The sequence below is a fragment of the Sardina pilchardus genome, chromosome 16 (assembly GCF_963854185.1).
Source record: "Sardina pilchardus chromosome 16, fSarPil1.1, whole genome shotgun sequence".
Classification (NCBI taxonomy): domain Eukaryota; kingdom Metazoa; phylum Chordata; class Actinopteri; order Clupeiformes; family Clupeidae; genus Sardina; species Sardina pilchardus.
The window spans coordinates 19,306,062-19,331,814 of NC_085009.1; the positions used below are offsets into that span (position 1 = coordinate 19,306,062).

General features: G+C 40.7%; 3 protein-coding genes and 1 long non-coding RNA gene across 4 annotated transcripts; all 4 read left to right on the forward strand.

Moving 5' to 3' along the window:
- Window positions 1-2,186: 2,186 nt before the first annotated feature.
- Window positions 2,187-3,014, forward strand: LOC134060578 (mucin-5AC-like; the record flags this gene model as incomplete). The annotated part of the gene is made up of 1 exon (XM_062517318.1): window positions 2,187-3,014. A coding segment is annotated over one exon (828 nt), but the record flags the coding sequence as incomplete, so codon positions are not given.
- Window positions 3,015-3,270: 256 nt separating this feature from the next.
- LOC134059582 (mucin-5AC-like) lies at window positions 3,271-16,382 on the forward strand (the record flags this gene model as incomplete). Its single annotated transcript, XM_062516028.1, has 8 exons — window positions 3,271-3,318; window positions 3,414-3,529; window positions 3,620-3,684; window positions 3,906-4,048; window positions 4,854-5,327; window positions 5,523-5,734; window positions 15,078-15,563; window positions 15,789-16,382. Coding segments are annotated over exons 4-8 (1,881 nt in total), but the record flags the coding sequence as incomplete, so codon positions are not given.
- Window positions 7,413-8,015, forward strand: LOC134060582 (uncharacterized). The gene is made up of 3 exons (XR_009935201.1): window positions 7,413-7,628; window positions 7,749-7,864; window positions 7,959-8,015. It is a non-coding gene; the product is annotated as an uncharacterized LOC134060582 (long non-coding RNA).
- Window positions 16,383-17,054: 672 nt separating the features above from the next.
- Window positions 17,055-22,788, forward strand: LOC134060577 (mucin-2-like; the record flags this gene model as incomplete). Its single annotated transcript, XM_062517317.1, has 9 exons — window positions 17,055-17,554; window positions 17,732-18,121; window positions 19,700-20,111; window positions 20,653-20,717; window positions 20,802-20,992; window positions 21,141-21,256; window positions 21,353-21,417; window positions 21,630-21,772; window positions 22,074-22,788. Coding segments are annotated over 9 exons (1,974 nt in total), but the record flags the coding sequence as incomplete, so codon positions are not given.
- Window positions 22,789-25,753: the final 2,965 nt, after the last annotated feature.

Genomic DNA, 25,753 nt, shown 5'->3' on the forward strand with positions numbered 1-25,753 from the left:
CACAAATGCACCTACAACCAGTACTGAGGCAATGATGACAACAACCGCGATTGAGGCAACAACTTTAACCACAAATGAACCAACAACCAAAACTGAGGCAACGACAACAATTGAAGCAACTACTTCAACCACAACTGAATCAACAACAACCACAATGGAGGCAACAACCACAATTGATTCAACAACTTCAACCACAAATGAACCAACAACCACAACTGAGGCAACAACAACCACAATTGTGGCAACTTCTTCAACTACAACTGAACCAACAACAACAGCGAATGTTCAGTTCCGTACCGATGAAACATTTCATGCTGACCTTTTAGATTCCTCTTCAGTTGCCTTCAGAAATAGATCCTCACTTATCAAATCAGAGGTACAGCCAACATTTCATATCATTGATTGTTGTGATGATGAAACCGTCGATTGTGGACTAACCTTATGTCTATTTATTCAATCTATTTAGCTAGAGCCATATTTCTTTGAGGACTACAAGCCATATTTCATCAGCCTAACACCAACAAGCTTCAGGTGACTGTCAAACTGCAAAAAGTATAGATAATTGTGTGTGTATGTTTTTGTGTATGGGTATGAGAGAGAGCCTGTCTCTGTGTGTGTGTGTGTGTGTGTGTGTGTGTGTGTTGTGATCATATATTGTGAATAGCTGCTAATGTTAGACATATATTCTAATCTTGCTTCCTGCTATGCCTCTGTATTTCCCCCTCACCAGAAAAGGATCTATTATCAATGAAGTGAGCATTACCGTAACCTCTGATGCAACGTTCCCCAACGTTACAGAGATTACAGCCACCCTGACTAGAGCATCCATGAGTGGAAATTTGTCATTTTCCATCACCTCCATAAACGGAACAGGTAAGCTGATGTGTTTAATGTACCTAGTGAGGTCACATTATATGGAGAGCATAATGTATTGTCCACCGGTAATTATCAGATAATAAGTCCAGACAGGTGAACAGGACTGTTTTTTCTTCTTGAAGAAGACCAAGAAACAAGAACAAGTAACATCTTGTTTGGTCCTGAAGGGACTTGTTGTTCGATAATGACTGGTGGACAATATATTATCCTGCTTATTACATGGCTACTTGCCAAAATGAAAAAAATAAACCTAATACAATTTGTTTTAAAATGACTTGGCTACCGTTTCGTGGCTTCAGCCAAAAAAAAAAATAGTTTGCCACACAGATGGGTCATTCCACGTCAAATCAACCAGAGCCCACGCACTTGCGTCTCAAAAAAATCTGAAAAAAATACCATGTGATACAACATGACAGTTTCAGGTGTTGCTTGGCAACGTCTCACTAGCTGAATTTCAATGAAATTCCATTGCAATAAGCAAACAGACATCTTGCGGAATGGTATGAAAGATGTTCAAAAGCACAATCCAGTTACCAATGACAACGGTAGCTATGAACTTTGTGCAGCTGTAATTATATAGATTAAACAGACCTGAAGGTAGTAAAGGCTCATTCAGGTGAATAGAACTCTCTGCAGCACTCTGTAGAGCCATGTAGTAATGTATTAATAATGTGGTGTGCATTGTGTACTCCATTCCCTATACTTTAAGTCAGTGTAGTATCAAAATAAATTTGAAGCTGTTATTGTTAATATACCATACATTGTACTTACTTTATTTGATGTTATTGGCCTAATGTGGGATTGCAATTGAACTTGCTTATATCTTGAGTATGTTCTAACTACCATTTTGACGCTTCCTCCTGCACACACACATATGCACACACACTTCAGACCTTGCTACAACAACTACTACCTCAGCACCTACCACAACCACAATCGAATTGACAACCACAACTGAGGCAACATCAACAACAAATGAGGCAACAACTTCAACCACAAATGAACCAACAAGCACAACTGAAGCAACAACAAGCACAACTGAGGCAACAACTTCAACAACAAATGAACCAACAACAACCACACTGGAGGCAACAACATCAATAAGAAATAAAACAACAACAACCACATATGAACCAACAACTACAACTGAGGCAACAACAACAATTGAGGCAACAACTTCAACCACAAGTATACCAACATCAACCACAATGGAGGCAACAACTACAACCACAAATGAACCAACAACCACAACTGAGGTAACAACAACCACAATTGAGGCAACAACTTCAACCACAAATGAACCAACAACCACAACTGAGGCAACAACAACCACAATGGAGGCTACAACTTCAACCACAAATGAACCAACAACCACAACTGAGGTAACAACTACCACAATCGAGGTAACAACTTCAACCACAAATGAACCAACAACAACCACAAATGAACCAACAACAACAACAACTGAGGCAACAACAACCACAATTGAGGCAACAACTTCAACCACAAATGAACCAACAACCACAACTGAGGCAACAACAACCACAATGGAGGCAACAACTTTAACCACAAATGAACCTACAACCACAACTGAGGTAACAACTACCACAATTGAGGCAACAACTTCAACCACAAATAAACCAACAACCACAACTGAGGCAACAACAACCACAATGGAGGCTACAACTTCAACCTCAAACGAACCAACAACCACCACAATTGAGGCAACAACTTCAACAACAAATGAACCAACAACCACAAATGAGTTAACAACAACCACAATTGAGGCAACAACTTCAACCACAAGTATACCAACATCAACCACAATGGAGGCAACAACTACAACCACAAATGAACCAACAACCACAACTGCGGTAACAACAACCACAAATGAAGCAACAACTTCAACCACAAATCAACCAACAACCACAACTGAGGCAACAACAACCACAATGGAGGCAACAACTTCAACCACAAATGAACCTACAACCACAACTGAGGTAACAACTACCACAATTGAGGCAACAACTTCAACCACAAATGAACCAACAACCACAACTGAGGCAACAACAACCACAATGGAGGCTACAACTTCAACCACAAATGAACCAACAACCACCACAATTGAGGCAACAACTTCAACAACAAATGAACCAACAACCACAAATGAGGCAACAACAACCACAATGGAGGCAACAATTTCAACCACAAATGAACCAACAACCACAACTGAGGCAACAACAACCACAATGGAGGCTACAACTTCAACCACAAATGAACCAACAACCACCACAATTGAGGCAACAACTTCAACAACAAATGAACCAACAACCACAAATGAGGCAACAACAACCACAATGGAGGCAACAACTTCAACCACAAATGAACCAACAACAACCACGATTGAACCACCAACAACAACAATTGCACCATCAACCACAAGTGAGACGACTACTTCAACAACATAACCCAAACGTTTAATGCATATAGTACTATCTCTTCACAATTGTATGTGTGTGTGTTTGTGTGTTTCCCAGGTGAGCCGAAAACAGCGGCCAATGTTCAGTTCCGTACCGATGAGACATTTAATGCTGACCTTTTAGATTCCTCTTCAGTTGCCTTCAGAAATAGATCCTCACTTATCAAATCAGAGGTACAGCCTACCTTTCATATCGCTGATTGTTGTGTAGATTAAACCGTCGATTGTGGACTAACCTTATGTCCATTTACTCAATCTATTTAGCTAGAGCCATATTTCTTTGAGGACTACAAGCCATATTTCATCAGCCTAACACCAACAAGCTTCAGGTGACTGTAAAACTGCAAACTGTACGAAGTATAGATAATTGTGTGTGTATGTTTTTGTGTATGTGTATGCTCTATGTGTGTGTGTGTGTGTGTGTGTGTGTGTGTGTGTGTGTGTGTGTGTGTGTGTGTGTGTTGTGATCATATATTGTGAATAGCTGCTAATGTTAGACATATATTTTAATCTTGCTTGCTGCTATGCTCCTGTATTTCCCCCCCACCAGAAAAGGATCTATTATCAATGAAGCGAGCATGACCATTACCTCAGATGCAACGTTCCCCAACGATACAGAGATTACAGCCACCCTGACTAGAGCAGCCACGAGTGGAAATTTGCCATTTACCATCACCTCCATAAACGGAACAGGTAAGCTGATGTGTTTAATGCACCTAGTGAGGTCACATTATATGTAAGGCATAATGTATTGTCCACCGGTAATTATCAGATAACAAATCCAGACAGGCGAACAAGAGTGTTTTTTCTTCTTGAAGAAGACCAAGAAACAAGAACAAGTAACATTTTGTTTGGTCCTGAAGGGACTTGTTGTTCGATGATGACTGGTGGACAATATATTATCCTGCTTATTAATTGGCTACTTGCCAAAATGAAAAAAAGAAACCTAATACAATTTGTTTTAAAATGACTTGGCTACCGTTTCGTGGCTTCAGCCAAAAAAATAAATAGTTTGCCACACAGATACAACATGACAGTTTCAGGTGTTGCTTGGCAACGTCTCACTAGCTGAATTTCAATGAAATTCCATAGCAATAAGTGAACAGACATCTTGCGGAATGGTATGAAAGCACAAATCCAGTTACCAATGACAACGGTAGTTATGAACTTTGTGCAGCTGTAATTAGATTAAACAGACCTCTGAACATTGTAAAGGATCATTCAGGTGAATAGAACTCTCTGCAGCACTCTGTAGAGCCATGTAGTAATATATTAATAATGTGTTGTGCATTGTGTACTCCATTCCCTATACTTCAAGTCAGTGTAGTATCAAAATAAGTTTGAAGCTGTTATTGTTAATACCATACATTGTAATTACTTTATTTGATGTTATTGGCCTAATGTGGGATTGCAATTGAACTTGCTTATATCTTGAGTATGTTCTAACTACCATTTTGACGCTTCCTTCTGCACATACACATATGCACACACACGTCAGACCTTGCTACAACAACTACTACCTCAGCACCTACCACAACCACAATCGAATTGACAACCACAACTGAGGCAACAACAACAACAAATGAGGCAACAACTTCAACCACAAATGAACCAACAAGCACAACTGAGGCAACAACAAGCACAACTGAGGCAACAACTTCAACAACAAATGAACCAACAACAACCACACTGCAGGCAACAACATCAACCACAAATGAACCAACAACCACAACTGAAGTAACAACAACCACAATTGAGGCAACAACTTCAACCACAAATGAACCAACAACAACCACAAATGAACCAACAACAACAACAACTGAGGCAACAACAACCACAATTGAGGCAACAACTTCAACCACAAATGAACCAACAACCACAACTGAGGCAACAACAACCACAATGGCGGAAACAACTTCAACCACAAATGAACCAACAACTACAACAATTGAGCCAACAACTTCAACCACAAATGAACCAACAACAACAACTGAGGCAACAACAACCACAATTGATATAACAACTTCAACCACAAATGAACCAACAACAACAACTGATGCAACAACAACCACAATTGAGGCAACAACTTCAACCACAAATGAACCAACAACCACAACTGAGGCAACAACAACCACAATTGAGGCAACAACTTCAACCACAAACGAACCAACAACAACCACTATTGAACCAACAACCACAACTGAGGCTACAACAACCACAATTGAGGCAACAACTTCAACCACAAATGAACCAACAACCACAACTGAGGCAACAACAACCACAATTGAGGCCACAACTTCAACCACAAATGAACCAACAACAACCACTATTGAACCAACAACCACAATTGAGGCAACAACTTCAACAACAAATGAACCAACAACAACCACACTGCAGGCAACATCAACCACAAATGAACCAACAACCACAACTGAAGTAACAACAACCACAATTGAGGCAACAACTTCAACCACAAATGAACCAACAACAACCACAAATGAACCAACAACAACAACTGAGGCAACAACAACCACAATTGAGGCAACAACTTCAACCAAAAATGAACCAACAACCACAACTGAGGCAACAACAACCACAATGGCGGAAACAACTTCAACCACAAATGAACCAACAACTACAACAATTGAGCCAACAACTTCAACCAGAAATGAACCAACAACAACAACTGAGGCAACAACAACCACAATTGATATAACAACTTCAACCACAAATGAACCAACAACAACAACTGATGCAACAACAACCACAATTGAGGCAACAACTTCAACCACAAATGAACCAACAACCACAACTGAGGCAACAACAACCACAATTGAGGCAACAATTTCAACCACAAACGAACCAACAACAACCACTATTGAACCAACAACCACAACTGAGGCTACAACAACCACAATTGAGGCAACAACTTCAACCACAAATGAACCAACAACCACAACTGAGGCAACAACAACCACAATTGAGGCCACAACTTCAACCACAAATGAACCAACAACAACCACTATTGAACCAACAACCACAATTGAGGCAACAACTTCAACCACAAATGAACCGACAACAACTGAAGCAATAACAACCACAATTGAAGAAACAACTTCAACCACAATTGAAGCAACAACTTCAACCACAATTGAAGCAACAACTTCAACCACAAACGAACCAACAACAACCACTATTGAACCAACAACGACAACTGAGGCTACAACAACCACAATTGAGGCAACAACTTCAACCACAAATGAACAAACAACCACAACTGAGGCAACAACAACCACAATTGAGGTAACAACTTCAACCACAAACGAACCAACAACAACCACTATTGAACCAACAACCACAACTGAGGCTACAACAACCACAATTGAGGCAACAACTTCAACCACAAACAAACCAGCAACAACCACTTTTGAACCAACAACCACAACTGAGGCTACAACCACCACAATTGAGGCAACAACTTCAACCACAAATGAACCAACAACCACAACTGAGGCAACAACAACCACAATTGAGGCCACAACTTCAACCACAAACGAACCAACAACAACCACTATCGAACCAAAAACTACAACTGAGGCAAAAACAACCACAATAGAGGCAACAACCACAACTGAGGCAACAACCACCACAATCGAGGTAACAACTTCAACCACAAATGAACCAACAACAACCACTATTGAACCAACAACCACAACTGAGGCTACAACAACTACAATTGAGGCAACAACTTCAACCACAAATGAACCAACAACAACTGAGGCAATAACAACCCCAATTGAAGCAACAACTTCAACCACAAACGAACCAACAACAACCACTATTGAACCAACAACCACAACTGAGGCTACAACAACCACAATTGAGGCAACAACTTCAACCACAAATGAACCAACAACCACAATTGAGGCCACAACTTCAACCACAAATGAACCAACAACAACCACTATTGAACCAACAACCACAATTGAGGCAACAACTTCAACCACAAATGAACCGACAACAACTGAGGCAATAACAACAACAATTGAAGCAACAACTTCAACCACAATTGAAGCAACAACTTCAACCACAAATGAACCAACAACAACTACAATCGAAATAACAACCACAATTGAGGCAATAATTTCAACCACAAATGAACCAACAACCACAACCGAGGCAACAACAACCACAATTGAGCCAACTACTTCAACCACAAATGAACCAACAACTACAACCGAGGCAACAACAACAATGGCACCAACAACCTCAAGTGAGACAACTACTTAAATAACAACATAACCCACAGGTTTAATGCATACAGTACTATCTCCTCACAAATGCTTGTTTGTGTGTGTGTGTGTGTGTCTGCGCGCGTGCGTGTGTTTCCCAGGTGAGCCTAAATCAGCAGCCATTGTTCAGTTCCGTACCGATGATACATTTATTTCTGAACTTTTGAATTCCTCTTCGGTTGCCTTCAGAGAAAGATCCTCACTTATCAAAACAGAGGTGAATTAGCCAACATTTCATATAGATGAAGATTTTTTTTTATTAAACCATTGATTGTGGACTTACCTTTTGTCAATTTATTCAATCTATGTAGCTAGAGCCATTTTTCTTTGAAGACTACAAGCCATATTTCATCAGCCTAACACCAACAAGCTACAGGTGAATGACAAACTTCAAACTGTAAAAAGTATAGATAATTGTGTGTGTGTGTTTTTCCGTATGTGTTTGAGAGAGAGTGTGTCTAAGTGTGTTTGTATGCATGTGTGTGTGTGTGTGTGAGAGAGAGAGATGGGATCATATATTGTGAATAACTGCTAATGTTAAACATGTATTCTAATCTTACTTCTTGCTCTACTTCTGTATTTCCCCTTCACCAGCGAAGGATCTGTTATCCATCAGGCAAACATGACCATAACCTCTGATGCAACGTTTCCAAGCGATACACAGGTTATAGCCACCCTGACTAGAGCTGCCTCAAGTGGAAATTTGTCAGTTACGATCATCTCTATAAACGGATCAGGTAAGCTGATGAGAGTTTAATGGACCTAGTGATGTCACAATATATGTTGAGGCATTATGTATTGTTCGCTGGTAATTATCGGAAATAAAAGGAACACTTCACCGTTTATTTCATATCAAACTACGTTATTCCCTTCACTAAGATGAGTTGATACATACCCCTCATGTTTCAATGCGTGCACTTACGGGCTCTGGCGCGCGGCGCACCTTTGATAGCACATAGCTAGCCCATTCATTCATTAGGATCCAAATAGAGATGAAGTTAGAAGCGACAAAACACCACCAGACAAAATAAAACGTGGTGCATTTTTAAGCAGGTAAGATGGATAACTATATTGTGTGGCGGAACAAAAATTGGGAGCACTTGGACTCGGAGCAGTAATATCCTCACTCCAAAGTGAAACTGAATGTGCAAGAGGATATTACTGCGCCACACAATATAGTTATCCCTCTTACCTGCTTAGAAATAAACCACATTTTATTTTGTCTCACCATACTTGGTCATGTGACTACTCGTGTAACTGTATTTTAATAGGGAAAACATGGAGGTGTTTGGTCACTTCTAACTTCATCTCTGTTTGGATCCTAATGAATGAACTGGGCTAGCTAAGTGCTATCAAAGTTGCGCCGCGCGCCAGAGGCAGTGAGTGCACACATTGAAACGTGAGAGGTATGCATCAACTCGTCTTAGTTAAGGGAATAACGTAGTTTAATATGAAAAAACGGCAAAGTGTTCTTTTAAGTCCCGACAGGCGAATAGGACAGTTTTTTTCTTCTTGAAGAACAAGAAACAAGAACAAGAAAGTTTCGTCCTGAAGGAACTCATTTTCTGATAATTACTGGCGGGCAATATGATATTCCGCTTATTAGAAGGGTACTTGCCAAAACGAAAACAGAAACTTGAGACAATTTGTTTTTAAATATGATTTGCCTACCATTTCCTGTCTTCAGCCAACAAAATAAATAGTTTGCCACACATATATTAGTTCACAGTTTCAGGTGTTACGTGGTATACGGTGTACATTTTAGGACATCCTCAGACTCAGGTGTCAGAAAAACATCTGTCATCCTCAGACAAAACTGCCTCAGCGTCAGAAAAACCTCTGTCATCTTCAGGCAAAACTGTGTCAGCGTCAGAAAAAACCTTGTCATCCTCAGACTCAGGTGTCAGACTCAGGAAAACTACCGTCATCTTCAGACAAAACTGCCTCAGCGTCAGAAAAACCTTGTCATCCTCAGACAAAACTGTGTCAGTGTCAGAAAAACCTCTGTCATCCTCAGACAAAATTGCGTCAGAAAAACCTCTGTCAGAAAAACCTCTCTCATCCTCAGACAAAACTTTCTCAGCGTCAAAAAAAACTCTGTCATCCTCAGACAACCGTGTCAGAAAAACCTCTCTCATCGTCAGACAAAACTTTCTCAGCGTCGGAAAAATCTCTGTCATTCTCAGTCAAAACCGTGTCAGAAAAACCTCTCTCATCGTCAGACAAAACTTTCTCAGCGTCGAAAAAAACGTCGTCATTCTCAGACAAAACCGTGTCAGAAAAACCTCTCTCATCGTCAGACAAAACTTTCTCAGCGTCGGAAAAAACTCACTCATCCTCAGACAAAACCGACAAAACATACAAACATAATTGAGATTACAGTATTTTTGTCTAAAATCATGCATGATAGGCCTACCAATGAATCATTCCATAGGGCACGGAATGAATAATTTAATTAGTCTGTGAACCGAGCTAACTAGCTAGCGGACGCTAGCTTAAAAAGCAATGGAAGTGAATGGCAGTAACCATGACAATATAGCTATGCGCTGCTAGGTCACTAACAGTTGAAAGACTCCGCTTAAACTGTATATACCGTTGCAAGTTCACTTGAAACTACCCACTTTACCAAATGTCACTAATGTTATTCAGGTAGTTGTCATTTCAATGACACAGCTCCGTTTAAAATGTTACCTTAGCTAGGCGGCTAGATAGAAGATGACGGTAGTTTTCCTGAGTCTGACACCTGAGTCTGAGGATGTCCTAAAATGTACACCGTAGTGGTAGTATCTTACTAGCTGAAATTCAATGAAATTCCATTGCAATAAGCGAAAAGACCTCAGAAGGAATGATATGAAAGATGTGAATCAAAAGCACAAAACCAGTTGCCACTAACCGCGGTAGTTTCATACTTGGTGCATTTGTAATTATATAGATTTAACTCACCTCTGAATGTTGGGAAGGCCCATTCATGTGAATGGAACATTCTGCAGTGCTCTGAGGAGCCATGTAATAATTTATTGATAATGTGGTGTGCATTGTGTACTCTATTCCCTGTACTTTATATTAGTGTAGCATATAATAATAAGTTTGAAGTTGTTATTGTTAATACCATACACTGGTCCTCATTTATGAACTGAGCGTAAAAAACAGCATATATCTGTGCGCAAAAATCATCTTACAACGGGGATCACGTGTGATTCATGAAACTTTCGTATCACTCCAATTCCAGCGTAAGAATAAACGTGTAGATAAATGTGGCGGCTGGAAACAAGCGTGATTTAAAGATCACGCCCCTATGCTCGTTTTAATGGCCTCTAGAATTTACGACATGAAGGTGCACTATACATCCAAAAGAGATCATTTGTGATCTCGAGCCACAGTGGCATCCAGCTGAACCTTGCTAATTTTGAAAGATAGAAGTGACCATAGAGGAAGCCAGGAAACTAGAATGACTTAGGCGGAACAGACTTTATTTTTCGCAGAGAGAACGCATTATATTATCAATATATTAATTAAAGAAACCATGCGACACTGCCATTTGCCCCTTGAAAATAATTAAACATATGTTATTTATGAATGTTGCGTTTGCCAAATAGAAAGTAATCATCTCATATATGGCTATCCTAAGCCCTAAAATGTGTCAAGATAATAGGCTACATTACAGCAAATAGACTACACATGTACAGGAAAAGTGCTATGTCCAAGATATTCCATGAATTCAACTTTTCAACTTTCTTCTGCTGCACAGTGTTATGCCGCCTGAAAAACTTGCGTACGTGAGTTGAGACTAGACGTGATATTCGAGTGTAGCCACTGATCACGTTCAAATTGATAAACGCGATGCTTTGCATGGAAATAAGCGTATGCCTGTCGTACGCCTGTTTTAGGGCGTACGCACATTTCATAAATGAGGGCCACTGTGTATTATGGATGTTATTTGCTTAATATGGGAATGCGTTTAAACTTGCTTATAACCCGAGTCTGTTCTAACGTCTACTTTGACCCCCCCCCCCTTCCCACCTCAATACACACACACACACACAAACACACATAAACACACATCAGACCTTACTACAACTACCTCAGCACCTACCACAACAACGGAGGCAACAACAACCACAATTGAGGCCACAACTTCAACCACAAACGAACCAACAACAACCACTATTGAACCAACAACCACAACTGAGGCAACAACTTCCACTACAAATGAACCAACAACAACCACAACTGAGGCAATGACAAGCACAATTGAAGCAACAACTTCCACCACAAATGAACCAACAACAACCACTATCGAACCAACAACCACTACTGAGGCAAAAACAACCACAATAGAGGCAACAACCACAACTGAGGCAACAACCACCACAATCGAGGTAACAACTTCAACCACGAATGAACCAACAACAACCACTATTGAACCAACTACCACAACTGAGGCTACAACAACCACAATTGAGGCAACAACTTCAACCACGAATGAACCAACAACCACAGCTGAAGCAATGACAAGCACAATTGAAGCAACAACTTCCACCACAAATGAACCAACAACAACCACTATCGAACCAACAACCACAACTGAGGCAAAAACAACCACAATAGAGGCAACAACCACAACTGAGGCAACAACCACCACAATCGAGGTAACAACTTCAACCACAAATGAACCAACAACAACCACTATTGAACCAACAACCACAACGGAGGCTACAACAACTACAATTGAGGCAACAACTTCAACCACAAATGAACCGAGTACAACTGAGGCAATAACAACCACAATTGAAGCAACAACTTCAACCACAATTGAAGCAACAACAACCACTATCGAACCAACAACTACAACTGAGGCAAAAACAACCACAATCGAGGTAACAACTTCAACCACAAACAAACCAACAACAACCACTATTGAACCAACAACCACAACTGAGGCTACAAAGACCACAATTGAGGCAACAACTTCAACCACAAATGAACCAACAACCACAACTGAGGCAACAACAACCACAATTGAGGCCACAACTTCAACCACAAATGAACCAACAACAACCACTATCGAACCAACAACTACAACTGAGGCAAAAACAACCACAATAGAGGCAACAACTACAACTGAGGCAACAACCACCACAATTGAAGCAACAACTTCAACCACAATTGAAGCAACAACAACCACTATCGAACCAACAACTACAACTGAGGCAAAAACAACCACAATCGAGGTAACAACTTCAACCACAAACAAACCAACAACAACCACTATTGAACCAACAACCACAACTGAGGCTACAAAGACCACAATTGAGGCAACAACTTCAACCACAAATGAACCAACAACCACAACTGAGGCAACAACAACCACAATTGAGGCCACAACTTCAACCACAAATGAACCAACAACAACCACTATCGAACCAACAACTACAACTGAGGCAAAAACAACCACAATAGAGGCAACAACTACAACTGAGGCAACAACCACCACAATCGAGGTAACAACTTCAACCACAAATGAACCAACAACAACCACTATTGAAGCAAAAACCAACACTGAGGCTACAACAACTACAATTGAGGCAAGAACTTCAACCACAAATGAACCAACAACAACCACTATTGAACCATCAACCACAACTGAGGCTACAACAACCACAATTGAGGCAACAACTTCAACCACAAATGAACCAACAACCACAACTGAGGCAACAACAACCACAATTGAGGCAATAACTTCAACCACAAACGAACCAACAACAACCACTATTGAACCAACAACCACAACTGAGGCTACAACAACCACAATTGAGGCAACAACTTCAACCACAAATGAACCAACAACCACAACTGAGGCAACAACAACCACAATTGAGGCCACAACTTCAACCACAAATGAACCAACAACAACCACTATTGAACCAACAACCACAATTGAGGCAACAACTTCAACCACAATTGAGGCAACAACTTCAACCACAAATGAACCAACAACCACAATTGAGGCCACAACTTCAACCACAAACGAACCAACAACAACCACTATTGAACCAACAACCACAATTGAGGCAACAACTTCAACCACAAATGAACCGACAACAACTGAGGCAATAACAACAACAATTGAAGCAACAACTTCAACCACAATTGAAGCAACAACTTCAACCACAAACGAACCAACAACAACCACTTTTGAACCAACAACCACAACTGAGGCTACAACAACCACAATTGAGGCAACAACTTCAACCACAAACAAACCAACAACTACCACTATTGAACCAACAACCACAACTGAGGCTACAACAACCACAATTGAGGCCACAACTTCAACCACAATTGAGGCAACAACTTCAACCACAAATGAACCAACAACCACAATTGAGGCCACAACTTCAACCACAAACGAACCAACAACAACCACTATTGAACCAACAACCACAATTGAGGCAACAACTTCAACCACAAATGAACCGACAACAACTGAGGCAATAACAACAACAATTGAAGCAACAACTTCAACCACAATTGAAGCAACAACTTCAACCACAAACGAACCAACAACAACCACTTTTGAACCAACAACCACAACTGAGGCTACAACAACCACAATTGAGGCAACAACTTCAACCACAAACGAACCAACAACAACCACTATTGAACCAACAACTACAATTGAGGCAACAACTTCAACCACAAATGAACCGACAACAACTGAGGCAATAACAACAACAATTGAAGCAACAACTTCAACCACAATTGAAGCAACAACGTCAACCACAAACAAACCAACAACAACCACTATTGAACCAACAACCACAACTGAGGCTACAACAACCACAATTGAGGCAACAACTTCAACCACAAACAAACCAACAACAACCACTATTGAACCAACAACCACAACTGAGGCTACAACAACCACAATTGAGGCAACAACTTCAACCACAAATAAACCAACAACAACCTCTATTGAACCAACAACCACAACTGAGGCTACAACAACCACAATTGAGGCAACAACTTCAACCACAAATGAACCAACAACCACAACTGAGGCAACAACAACCACAGTTGAGGCCACAACTTCAACCACAAACGAACCAACAACAACCACTATTGAACCAACAACCACAACTGAGGCTACAACAACCACAATTGAGGCAACAACTTCAACCACAAACGAACCAACAAAAAACACTATTGAACCAACAACCACAATTGAGGCAACAACTTCAACCACAAATGAACCGACAACAACTGAGGCAATAACAACAACAATTGAAGCAACAACTTCAACCACAATTGAAGCAACAACTTCAACCACAAACAAACCAACAACAACCACTAGTGAACCAACAACCACAACTGAGGCTACAACAACCACAATTGAGGCAACAACTTCAACCACAAATGAACCAACAACCACCACTATTGAACCAACAACCACAACTGAGGCTACAACAACCACAATTGAGGCAACAACCTCAACCACAAATGAACCAACAACCACAACTGAGGCAACAACAACCACAATTGAGGCCACAACTTCAACCACAAACGAACCAACAATAACCACTATTGAACCAACAACCACAATTGAGGCAACAATTTCAACCACAAATGAACCGACAACAACTGAGGCAATAACAACCACAATTGAAGCAACAACTTCAACCACAAACGAACCAACAACAACCACTATTGAACCAACAACCAAAACTGAGGCTACAGCAACCAAAATTGAGGCAACAACTTCAACCACAAATGAACCAACAACCACAACTGAGGCAACAACAACCACAATTGAGGCCACAACTTCAACCACAAACGAACCAACAACAACCACTATTGAACCAACAACCACAATTGAGGCAACAACTTCAACCACAAATGAACCGACAACAACTGAGGCAATAACAACCACAATTGAAGCAACAACTTCAACCACAAACGAACCAACAACGACCACTATTGAACCAACAACCACAACTGAGGCTACAACAACCACAATTGAGGCAACAACTTCAACCACAAACAAACCAACAACAACAACTATTGAACCAACAACCACAACTGAGGCTACAACAACCACAATTGAGGCAACAACTTCAACCACAAACGAACCAACAACAACCACTATTGAACCAACAACCACAACTGAGGCTACAACAACCGCAATTGAGGCAACAACTTCAACCACAAATGAACCAACAACCACAACTGATGCAACAACAACCACAATTGAGGCAACAACTTCAACCACAAACGAACCTACAACAACCACTATTGAACCAACAACCACAACTGAGGCTACAACAACCACAATTGAGGCAACTACTTCAACCACAAATGAACCAACAACCACAACTGAGGCAACAACAACCACAATTGAGGCCACAACTTCAACCACAAATGAACCAACAACCACCACTATTGAACCAACAACCACAATTGAGGCAACAACTTCAACCACAAATGAACCGACAACAACTGAGGCAATAAAAACCACAATTGAAGCAACAACTTCAACCACAAACGAACCAACAACAACCACTATTGAACCAACAACCACAACTGAGGCTACAACAACCACAATTGAGGCAACAACTTCAACCACAAATAAACCAACAACAACCACTATTGAACCAACAACCACAACCGAGGCTACCACAACCACAATTGAGGCAACAACTTCAACCACAAATGAACCAACAACCACAACTGAGGCAACAACAACCACAATTGAGGCAACAACTTCAACCACAAATGAACCAAGAACAACCACTTTTGAACCAACAACCACAACTGAGGCTACAACAACCACAATTGAGGCAACAACTTCAACCACAAACGAACCAACAACAACCACTATTGAACCAACAACCACAACTGAGGCTACAACAACCACAATTGAGGCAACAACTTCAACCACAAACGAACCAACAACAACCACTATTGAACCAACAACCACAACTGAGGCTACAACAACCACAATTGAGGCAACAACTTCAACCACAAACAAACCAACAACAAAAACTATTGAACCAACAACCACAACTGAGGCTACAACAACCAAAATTGAGGCAACAACTTCAACCACAAATGAACCAACAACCACAACTGAGGCAACAACAACCACAATTAAGGCCACAACTTCAACCACAAACGAACCAACAACAACCACTATCAAACCAACAACTGCAACTGAGGCAAAAACAACCACAATAGAGGCAACAACCACAACTGAGGCAACAACCACCACAATTGAGGTAACAACTTCAACCACAAATGAACCAACAATAACCACTATTGAACCAACAACCACAACTGAGGCTACAACAACCACAATTGAGGCAACAACTTCAACCACAAATGAACCAACAACCACAACTGAGGCAACAACAACAATTGAGGCCACAACTTCAACCACAAACGAACCAACAACAACAACTATTGAACCAACAACCACAATTGAGGCAACAACTTCAACCACAAATGAACCGACAACAACTGAGGCAATAACAACCACAATTGACGCAACAACTTCAACCACAATTGAAGCAACAACTTCAACCACAAATGAACAAACAACAACCACTATCGAACCAACAACCACAACTGATGCAATGACAAGCACAATTGAAGCAACAACTTCTACCACAAATGAACCAACAACAACCACTCTCGAACCAACAACCACAACTGAGTCAAAAACAACCACAATAGAGGCAACAACCACAATTGAGGCAACAACCACCACAATCGAGGTAACAACTTCAACCACAAATGAACCAACAACAACCACTTTTGAACCAACAACCACAACTGAGGCTACAACAACCACAATTGAGGCAACTACTTCAACCACAAATGAACCAACAACCACAACTGAGGCAACAACAACCACAATTGAGTCCACAACTTCAACCACAAACGAACCAACAACCACCACTATTGAACCAACAACCACAATTGAGGCAACAACTTCAACCACAAATGAACCGACAACAACTGAGGCAATAACAACCACAATTGAAGCAACAACTTCAACCACAAACGAACCAACAACAACCACTATTGAACCAACAACCACAACTGAGGCTACCACAACCACAATTGAGGCAACAACTTCAACCACAAATGAACCAACAACCACAACTGAGGCAACAACAACCACAATTGAGGCAACAACTTCAACCACAAATGAACCAACAACAACCACTTTTGAACCAACAACCACAACTGAGGCTACAACAACCACAATTGAGGCAACAACTTCAACCACAAACGAACCAACAACAACCACTATTGAACCAACAACCACAACTGAGGCTACAACAACCACAATTGAGGCAACAACTTCAACCACAAACGAACCAACAACAACCACTATTGAACCAACAACCACAACTGAGGCTACAACAACCACAATTGAGGCAACAACTTCAACCACAAACAAACCAACAACAACAACTATTGAACCAACAACCACAACTGAGGCTACAACAACCAAAATTGAGGCAACAACTTCAACCACAAATGAACCAACAACCACAACTGAGGCAACAACAACCACAATTGAGGCAACAACTTCAACCACAAATGAACCAACAACAACAACTGATGCAACAACAACCACAACGGAGGCTACAAAAACCACAATTGAGGAAACAACTTCAACCACAAATGAACCAACAACCACAACAGAGGCAACAACAACCACAATTGAGGCAACAACTTCAACCACAAATGAACCAACAACAACCACAATTGAGCCAACAACTTCAACAAATGAACCAACAACAACCACTATTGAACCAACAGCCACAACTGAGGCTATAACAACCACAAATGAGGCAACAACTTCAACCACAAATGAACAAACAACAACCACTATGGAACCAACAACCACATCTGACGCAAAAACCACCACAACCGAGGCAACAACTTCAACCACAAATGAACCAACAACCACAATTGAGGCAACAACTTCAACCACAAACGAACCAACAACAACCACTATTGAACCAACAACCACAACTGAGGCTACAACAACCACAATTGAGGCAACAACTTCAACCACAAATGAACCCACAACAACCACTATTGAACCAACAACCACAACTGATGCAATGCCAAGCACAATTGAAGCAACAACTTCCACCACAAATGAACCAACAACAACCACTATCGAACCAACAACCACAACTGAGGCTACAACAACCACAATTGAGGCAACAACTTCAACCACAAATGAACCAACTACCACATCTGAGGCAATGACGAGCACAATTGAAGTAACAACTTCAATAACAAATGAACCAACAACCACAATTGAGGCAACTACTTCAACCACAAATGAGCCAACAACAACCACTTTTGAACCATCTTCCACAACTGAGGCAACAACAACCACAATTGAGGCAACAACTTCAACCACAAATGAACCAACTACCATAACTGACGCAACAACAACCACAAATGAGGCAACAACTTCAACCCTAAATGCATTAACAACTACAATGGACAACATTGAGGCTACTGCTTTAGTCATAAATGAACCAACAACAACCACAATTGAGGCAACTACTTCATCCCCAATCCCACCAACACTAATCACAATTGAACCAACAACAACAATGGAACCAAGAACCACACCTGAGGCAGCTACATCCACATTTGAAGCAATAACTTCAGCCACAGTTGACGTAACTATGACCGACATTGTGGCAACTTCTTCTTCAACAATTGAACCTACAACAGCTACAGCTGAAGCAACTACAACCACAAATGAACAAATAACAACCACAAATGAGCCAACAACAACCACAATTGGGGCACTAACTTCATCCACTAATGAACCAACAACAGAGGCAACAACAACTACCACTGAGAAAATTACCACAATAGAACCAGGCAAGACAATCACAATTGAGGCAACAACAACTACAACAACCAGAGCTATTCTATCCCCAACCACAAGAACGACAACTACCTCAGCACCTGCCACATCAACCAGAACTTTGTCAGCCCGTACTACAACAATCAGAACTACCTCAGCACCTACCACAACCACTACGCCAGCCCCTACTACAACTTCAACAGTTCCCACCACAACTACAACAACACTTCCCACCACAACAACCACCACAACTACAACAACAGTTCCCACCACAACAACCACCATGACTACAACTACAACAGTTCCCACCACAACAACCACCATGACTACAACAGTTCCCACCACAACAACCACCAAAACTACAACAACAGTTCCCACCACGACTACAACTACAACAGTTCCCACCACAACAACCACCACGACTACAACCAGACCACCAACTCGTCCAGCTCCCACATTTGAGATTCGGGCTGTTATTTTAATAGTGTTTCAGTCAGCTCTCACTGACACACAGAGTCCAGAGTTCCAGCAACAAGCAGCTGTGGTTGAAAATGCAGTAAGTATTCTAGAATGAATCATGAGATTCTGAAGCCATTGGTGGACAGATGTACATATTTGTATGCTGTAGGTTACGTATTAGTGAGCTGAAAAACTGATATAAGGAGATATTAAGGATATTAAGGAGCAATTTATATCTGTGTAAATATCTCTGAAAAGGTTATATTTCAACAAGAGTGGAAATAGTGAGCCAGGAAGAATGTTTTTTGTTCCCCCTGGCAAATCAGCTATAATAACAACACTCTGCCACTTCAGGGTTAAGCTAAGGGTTAAACTAAAAGGGAATGGATGGGAGATGGATGTCTTGTTGGTTTTACTGAATTGTATGCCCAAAACATAATTGATTAACTAGTAGATTTAGTGCAACCATTTTGGATTATGCGTCAGACATTGTCCTCTGTTGAAGTAGCTAAAGAAGATTTGCTTAAAATCCCTACAGTTTTTTTTTCCAAATTAAATGGAATAATCATTCAAATTATCAAAACATTAACAAAACCAAAACAAAGACAAAACATAATTCTGTCTCTTTTTCTGTGCAGTGTGATATCATTTATCGACGACGCTTTGGATTTCTGTTTGTGCGGACCATTGTGAGAGCATTCAGGTAAACCTCCCTCATATATTCAATCACAGTGAAAAATGTAAGGTATATTTTGAGACTACGACAAATGCTGTGTCATTGTTACAGGCGGGCTACTAGATACCGAGCGAACACGACTATATCAGAAGTTGAGACAGATATTGACATTGTGTTCAATGAGACTTCAACTGAGCCCCTCCCTACAAGCTCTGTAGTTGTTGAAGCCCTGGCTATCGCCGCAAATGACTCCAGTTCAGGCTTCAATCTCACTGTGGTTGCAGGATCCCTCTTTGTGAGAAGTAAGAAAATGTTTGTTACAGAAATCAATAATAGTGATCAACCATGAATTCAACATATTAATTATGAATTATGAATAAGCTGCAGATTTAAAGAGTACTATCTCTTCACAAATGTGTGCGTGTGTGTGTGTGTGCGTGTGTTTTCCAGGGGAACCCAAATCAGCTGCCATTGTTCAGTTCCGTACCAATGATACATTTATTGCTGACCTTTTGAATTCCTCTTCGGTTGCCTTCAGTGCAAGATCCTCACTTATCAAAACAGAGGTACAGCCTGAGCCTACATATCATATAGCTGATGACTGTTTTGATTGAACCATTGATTGTGGACTAACCTTTTGTCCATTTATTCAATCTATGTAGCTTGAGCCATTTTTTTTCGAAGACTACCAGCCAAATTTCATCAGCCTCACACCAACAAGCTACAGGTGACTGTCAAACTGAAAAATGTAAAACGTATAGAAATTGTATGTGTGTGCATACGTTTGCATATGTTTATGCGCTTGAGAGAGAGTGAACCTCTCTGTTTGTGTGTGTGTGTGTGTGTGTGTGTGTGATGGAACCATTGTATGGAATAGCTGCCCATGTTATGTATTCTAATCATGCTTCTTGCTATGCTTCTGCATTTCCCCTTCACCAGCAATGGATCTATTATTCATCAGGCGAACATGACCGTAACCTCTGATGCAACGTTCCCCAGCGATACACAGGTTATAGCCACCCTGACTAGAGCTGCCTTGAGTGGAAATTTGTCATTTACCATCATCTTCCTCAATGGCACAGGTAAGATTAACTATTTATTACACCTAGTGAGCTCACAATGTATTTTATAGATAGTGTGCTGTGCACAAGGTATTCAATTATCTGTATTTTCAGTTAGTGTAGCATCAAAATAAGTTGTTATCTTAGGATAAAAAAAAACGGTGTGATGCTTTGATGTTTGCATGAACGCCTAATATGGGATTGTATTTATATTGATATTGCTTATATATTGAGTCTGTTCTAACTTCCTCTTTTGATTTATTCCCTATTCAACCCCCCCCCCCCCACACACACACACACACACACACACACACACACACAGCGGTGTCAGCTGATGCAGTCAGCAGCAGTGTTAACCTCCTGAGTGCCTGTGGACTCACCCTCATATCGCTCCTTGTGGGTCAGCCCTGGTAGACCCAGAGATCTCTCACCTTTGACCTTGCGGTGAAGTATCACCATGAAGACAAAATGTTCGATCTATTTCTACCCCCAAAACAGTTTTCCTGTATTCTGATTATTGCTGATTACTGTTCATAACCTTTTTATATTTCATATATTTATATATTTATGTATATGTATATATTTAGATATAAGTATTTAGTTACTTGACAGCACAATTGTTGGAGGAAGAACAAACCATGTATTTTTTCTAACTCATTTCGTAAAACATACCAGTGTCTGGCAGTGTCTTAACATTTATATACAGTTCAGGAAAGAAAGACCACTGCACATTTTTCTGACGTATCATTCGAAAGAGTTGTCTCTCATATTGAAAATGAAGAGAAAATCAAGATTTTAATTTGACTGTCAACTAATTTGAATTTCAGTCAGCAGCCGTAGGTCAACATCAGAACATTTTTTTTTTTCACAAAAGTACCAATTTACTTGCTGCCATTGTTTTCTCTTATTATTCAAAATTGTCTGATGAATTCTGAGTTCACATGTATTTAAATGTAATCTGATTATTGTTGATTGCTGATAAGCTGTTAATTTATATATTTATTTACTTAGCAAACAATAAAATTGTTGGAGGAAAAACAAAAATGTAGATAACAGTGCCTGCCAATTTTCTACACACTCACAAACACACACAAACATACTAATTTTACACTGATATCAATTGACCTGCTGCCACTGTTTGCTGCTATTCGCAAATAGCGTAACCTTACCAATTACAAGATTCCAGTATCACCATTTTCTCCACGTTTCATTTTCTATCAATGATGTCTTCCATTTGTGATGTTTCTACAAAACAACAGTGTTCTATGTAAGGGATAATCAACGACGCGCCGTGCATTTATAGGAAAATAATGCACGTTCGAAGTGGTAATAAGGACTCGACGCCGCAGGCGGAGGGGACTTTACACTTCGATAAGTGCATTATTTTCCTATAAAACGCACGGCGCGGAGTTGATTATCCTGCTTATACCACTGCTACTATCACTTTCGTTTATATTGCCGCTGTCTTAGATACAACGTTGTTGTTTTTACTTTTACATTGACATTGGCGAATTAATATTCAAGTTTAATAAGCCCGAAAGTAGGGAACTACTTCATAGCCGTGCGGTATATAGAGAAATAATGCACGTTCCAAACAGTGCATCACAATAGGAAATTTGACCAAGCAGTGGTATAAAATAATAATAATAATAATAATAATACATTGTATTTAAAATGTCTTCCATGACACCCAAGGTCACTTCACAAGGATGAAAACCATCTCATAAAAATAAAATGAAAATGAAAAAAACAAAAATAAAAATCAGTCAGTCCAATAAGTTTTCAGTGTACTTTTAAACTCAGTAATGGAGTCAGAAAGCCAGATGAACGTAGATTTGCAAACATAACGTTAACTGCGCCATGGCCAACACGCAGAAAGCGCACGCTGTGATAGTTCAGTGTATGACCTATTTACCAATCCTGAAATTCGTTGGGTAACGCAATTAGCCAAGGTTATCAACTGAACGACGCTTAAGCGCAGTTTAATGAAATTAACTGATGACAACATTAAAACGAATCAAACATTTAGCGATAATGAAATAATACAATGTTTAATGTCAACAAGCAGGAAGATAATGAAGAGCAGCAGTTCTACTCAAAATAGGCTTACTTGTGCGCATAGGCTATGGAAGATTGATCAAATCTAGCAAGCAGGAAAGTTTAAGCGGATGGCGTGAAAGTGAAAGTAAAGCCCGGCGCCCAACGGACACGCAGGCTTGACGCGCAGGATTTTAGAATAGTTTTCTATCTCTGTGCGGCTGCTGCGTGGCAGACGTTTCCAGTGGGCTTTGCTCCAATGAAAACAATGGAGTTATAATTGTTTTCTTGTCGCTGTTTCCGGTGGGCGACGGCCTTAAGACGTTCTAAAGGCCAACCAAAGTTAAGGTTGCTTTTGATATAGTACAAAGACGCAAAACGGGGGGTCTACATCGATTCTATTGTCTTTGAAAGATTCTCTTATAGATGCATTTAATAGCAAACCGCACTTAACACCTGCTTTTACAGAGCGAACATTTAGGCGCAAAACAGACATGCTCTTTCATGGGCAGTTTTAGTACATACAGGGGAATACATAATTAGACACATTTTATGCTTCTCCTCCCCTTCACGTTAGGGACATGCAGCAGGCCCAGTGGCGTAGCGTAGTTGCGCAAGGCCCCGGTGCAAGTCTGGCGCTGGACCCCTGCCCCCCCCCCCCCCCCCCCTCACCCCACGCTATCTCTACCCATTCCTGTGCGACAAACATAAATCCACTTCCCATATGGGCCTACCTCTACAGCCCAAGGCCCAAAAACAAAAAAAAGGACACACAATCACTACTATAACCATGCACAGTGACAACTAGCATATATCTCAAGACACACACCGACCGACCACAGAGGGAAAGAAGAACGCACGCACGGTCATTATTACCATGGACAGCGACTATTTGCGTAACTTGCACACAGCCTACGATCAAAAACAGAACGCATACAAATTCATTCAAATGAACACACCACGTTCCCTTGCAGCACAACAACGGACTCATCAAAGAACAAACAGACACATAAATGATGGCACAGCGGCCATTTAACTAACCTGATACGCCGATCAGTTGCCGTATAAGCAAAAACACTTGCACTCACCCGTCAGAAGTGTACTTTGCGTGCCTTCTCCTCTGCAAACTCGTTCACTATTGTGGTGAAATCCAATTTCCTCGCCCTGTCATTTTCGATGGAGAGTATGGCCAATCCTCTCAGTCGCTCCTGACCCATGGCACTCCTCAGATACTGTAGGTCTTTATTAATTTCAGCTTTGAAAATGGCCGCTCTGCAGTGGCTACAGTGACTGGTAGGGTGAGGTACAAAAACTTTCCACGACTTTAGTAAGAGTAGTAGCCTATACCTGTTTACATTTGCTAGCATGTGCAGCAGCCTATGATCAGAGATGACGTAAAAATGTTATGACTGGACGAACAGATTTCAAATAGTCAATAATGTTATTAGTTTTATTGATCAATTTTGATTCTAACATTGAAATATCATTAGTAAAATCAAAATGATAAGAAAAGTAGGAGAAAATACAAGAATTGGAGAATGGGTAGGTGCCACCATGAGACCATGTTGTAGGAGATAGTGAATAGCGTTAAAATAGCGATCAGTTTGCCTTGCATTGAAAAGTTAGAAGAGAAGGCGTCATTAATGACAAAAGTTGACTTTATATCGCCTAGCTGGGAGGCGCGGGGCGAATTGAGATTTGCAAAGGGCCCTGCGAAGTTCTGAGGGCCCCCGTGCGTTGCACCGACTGCACCGTCGAACGCTACCTGAGGAGGATCTCAGTGGGCGGGCAGGAGTGTAAGCTTCCAGGAGGTCAGTGAGGTAGATGGGGGTATGTTGTGTAGAGACTTGAATGAAAATGAATTCTGTAGGCAACTGGAAGTCAGTGTAGTTGCATAAGCAATGTATTTATGTGGCCCATATGATTTATGTAAGTATATTAATTCAGCAAATAATGTTTCACCAA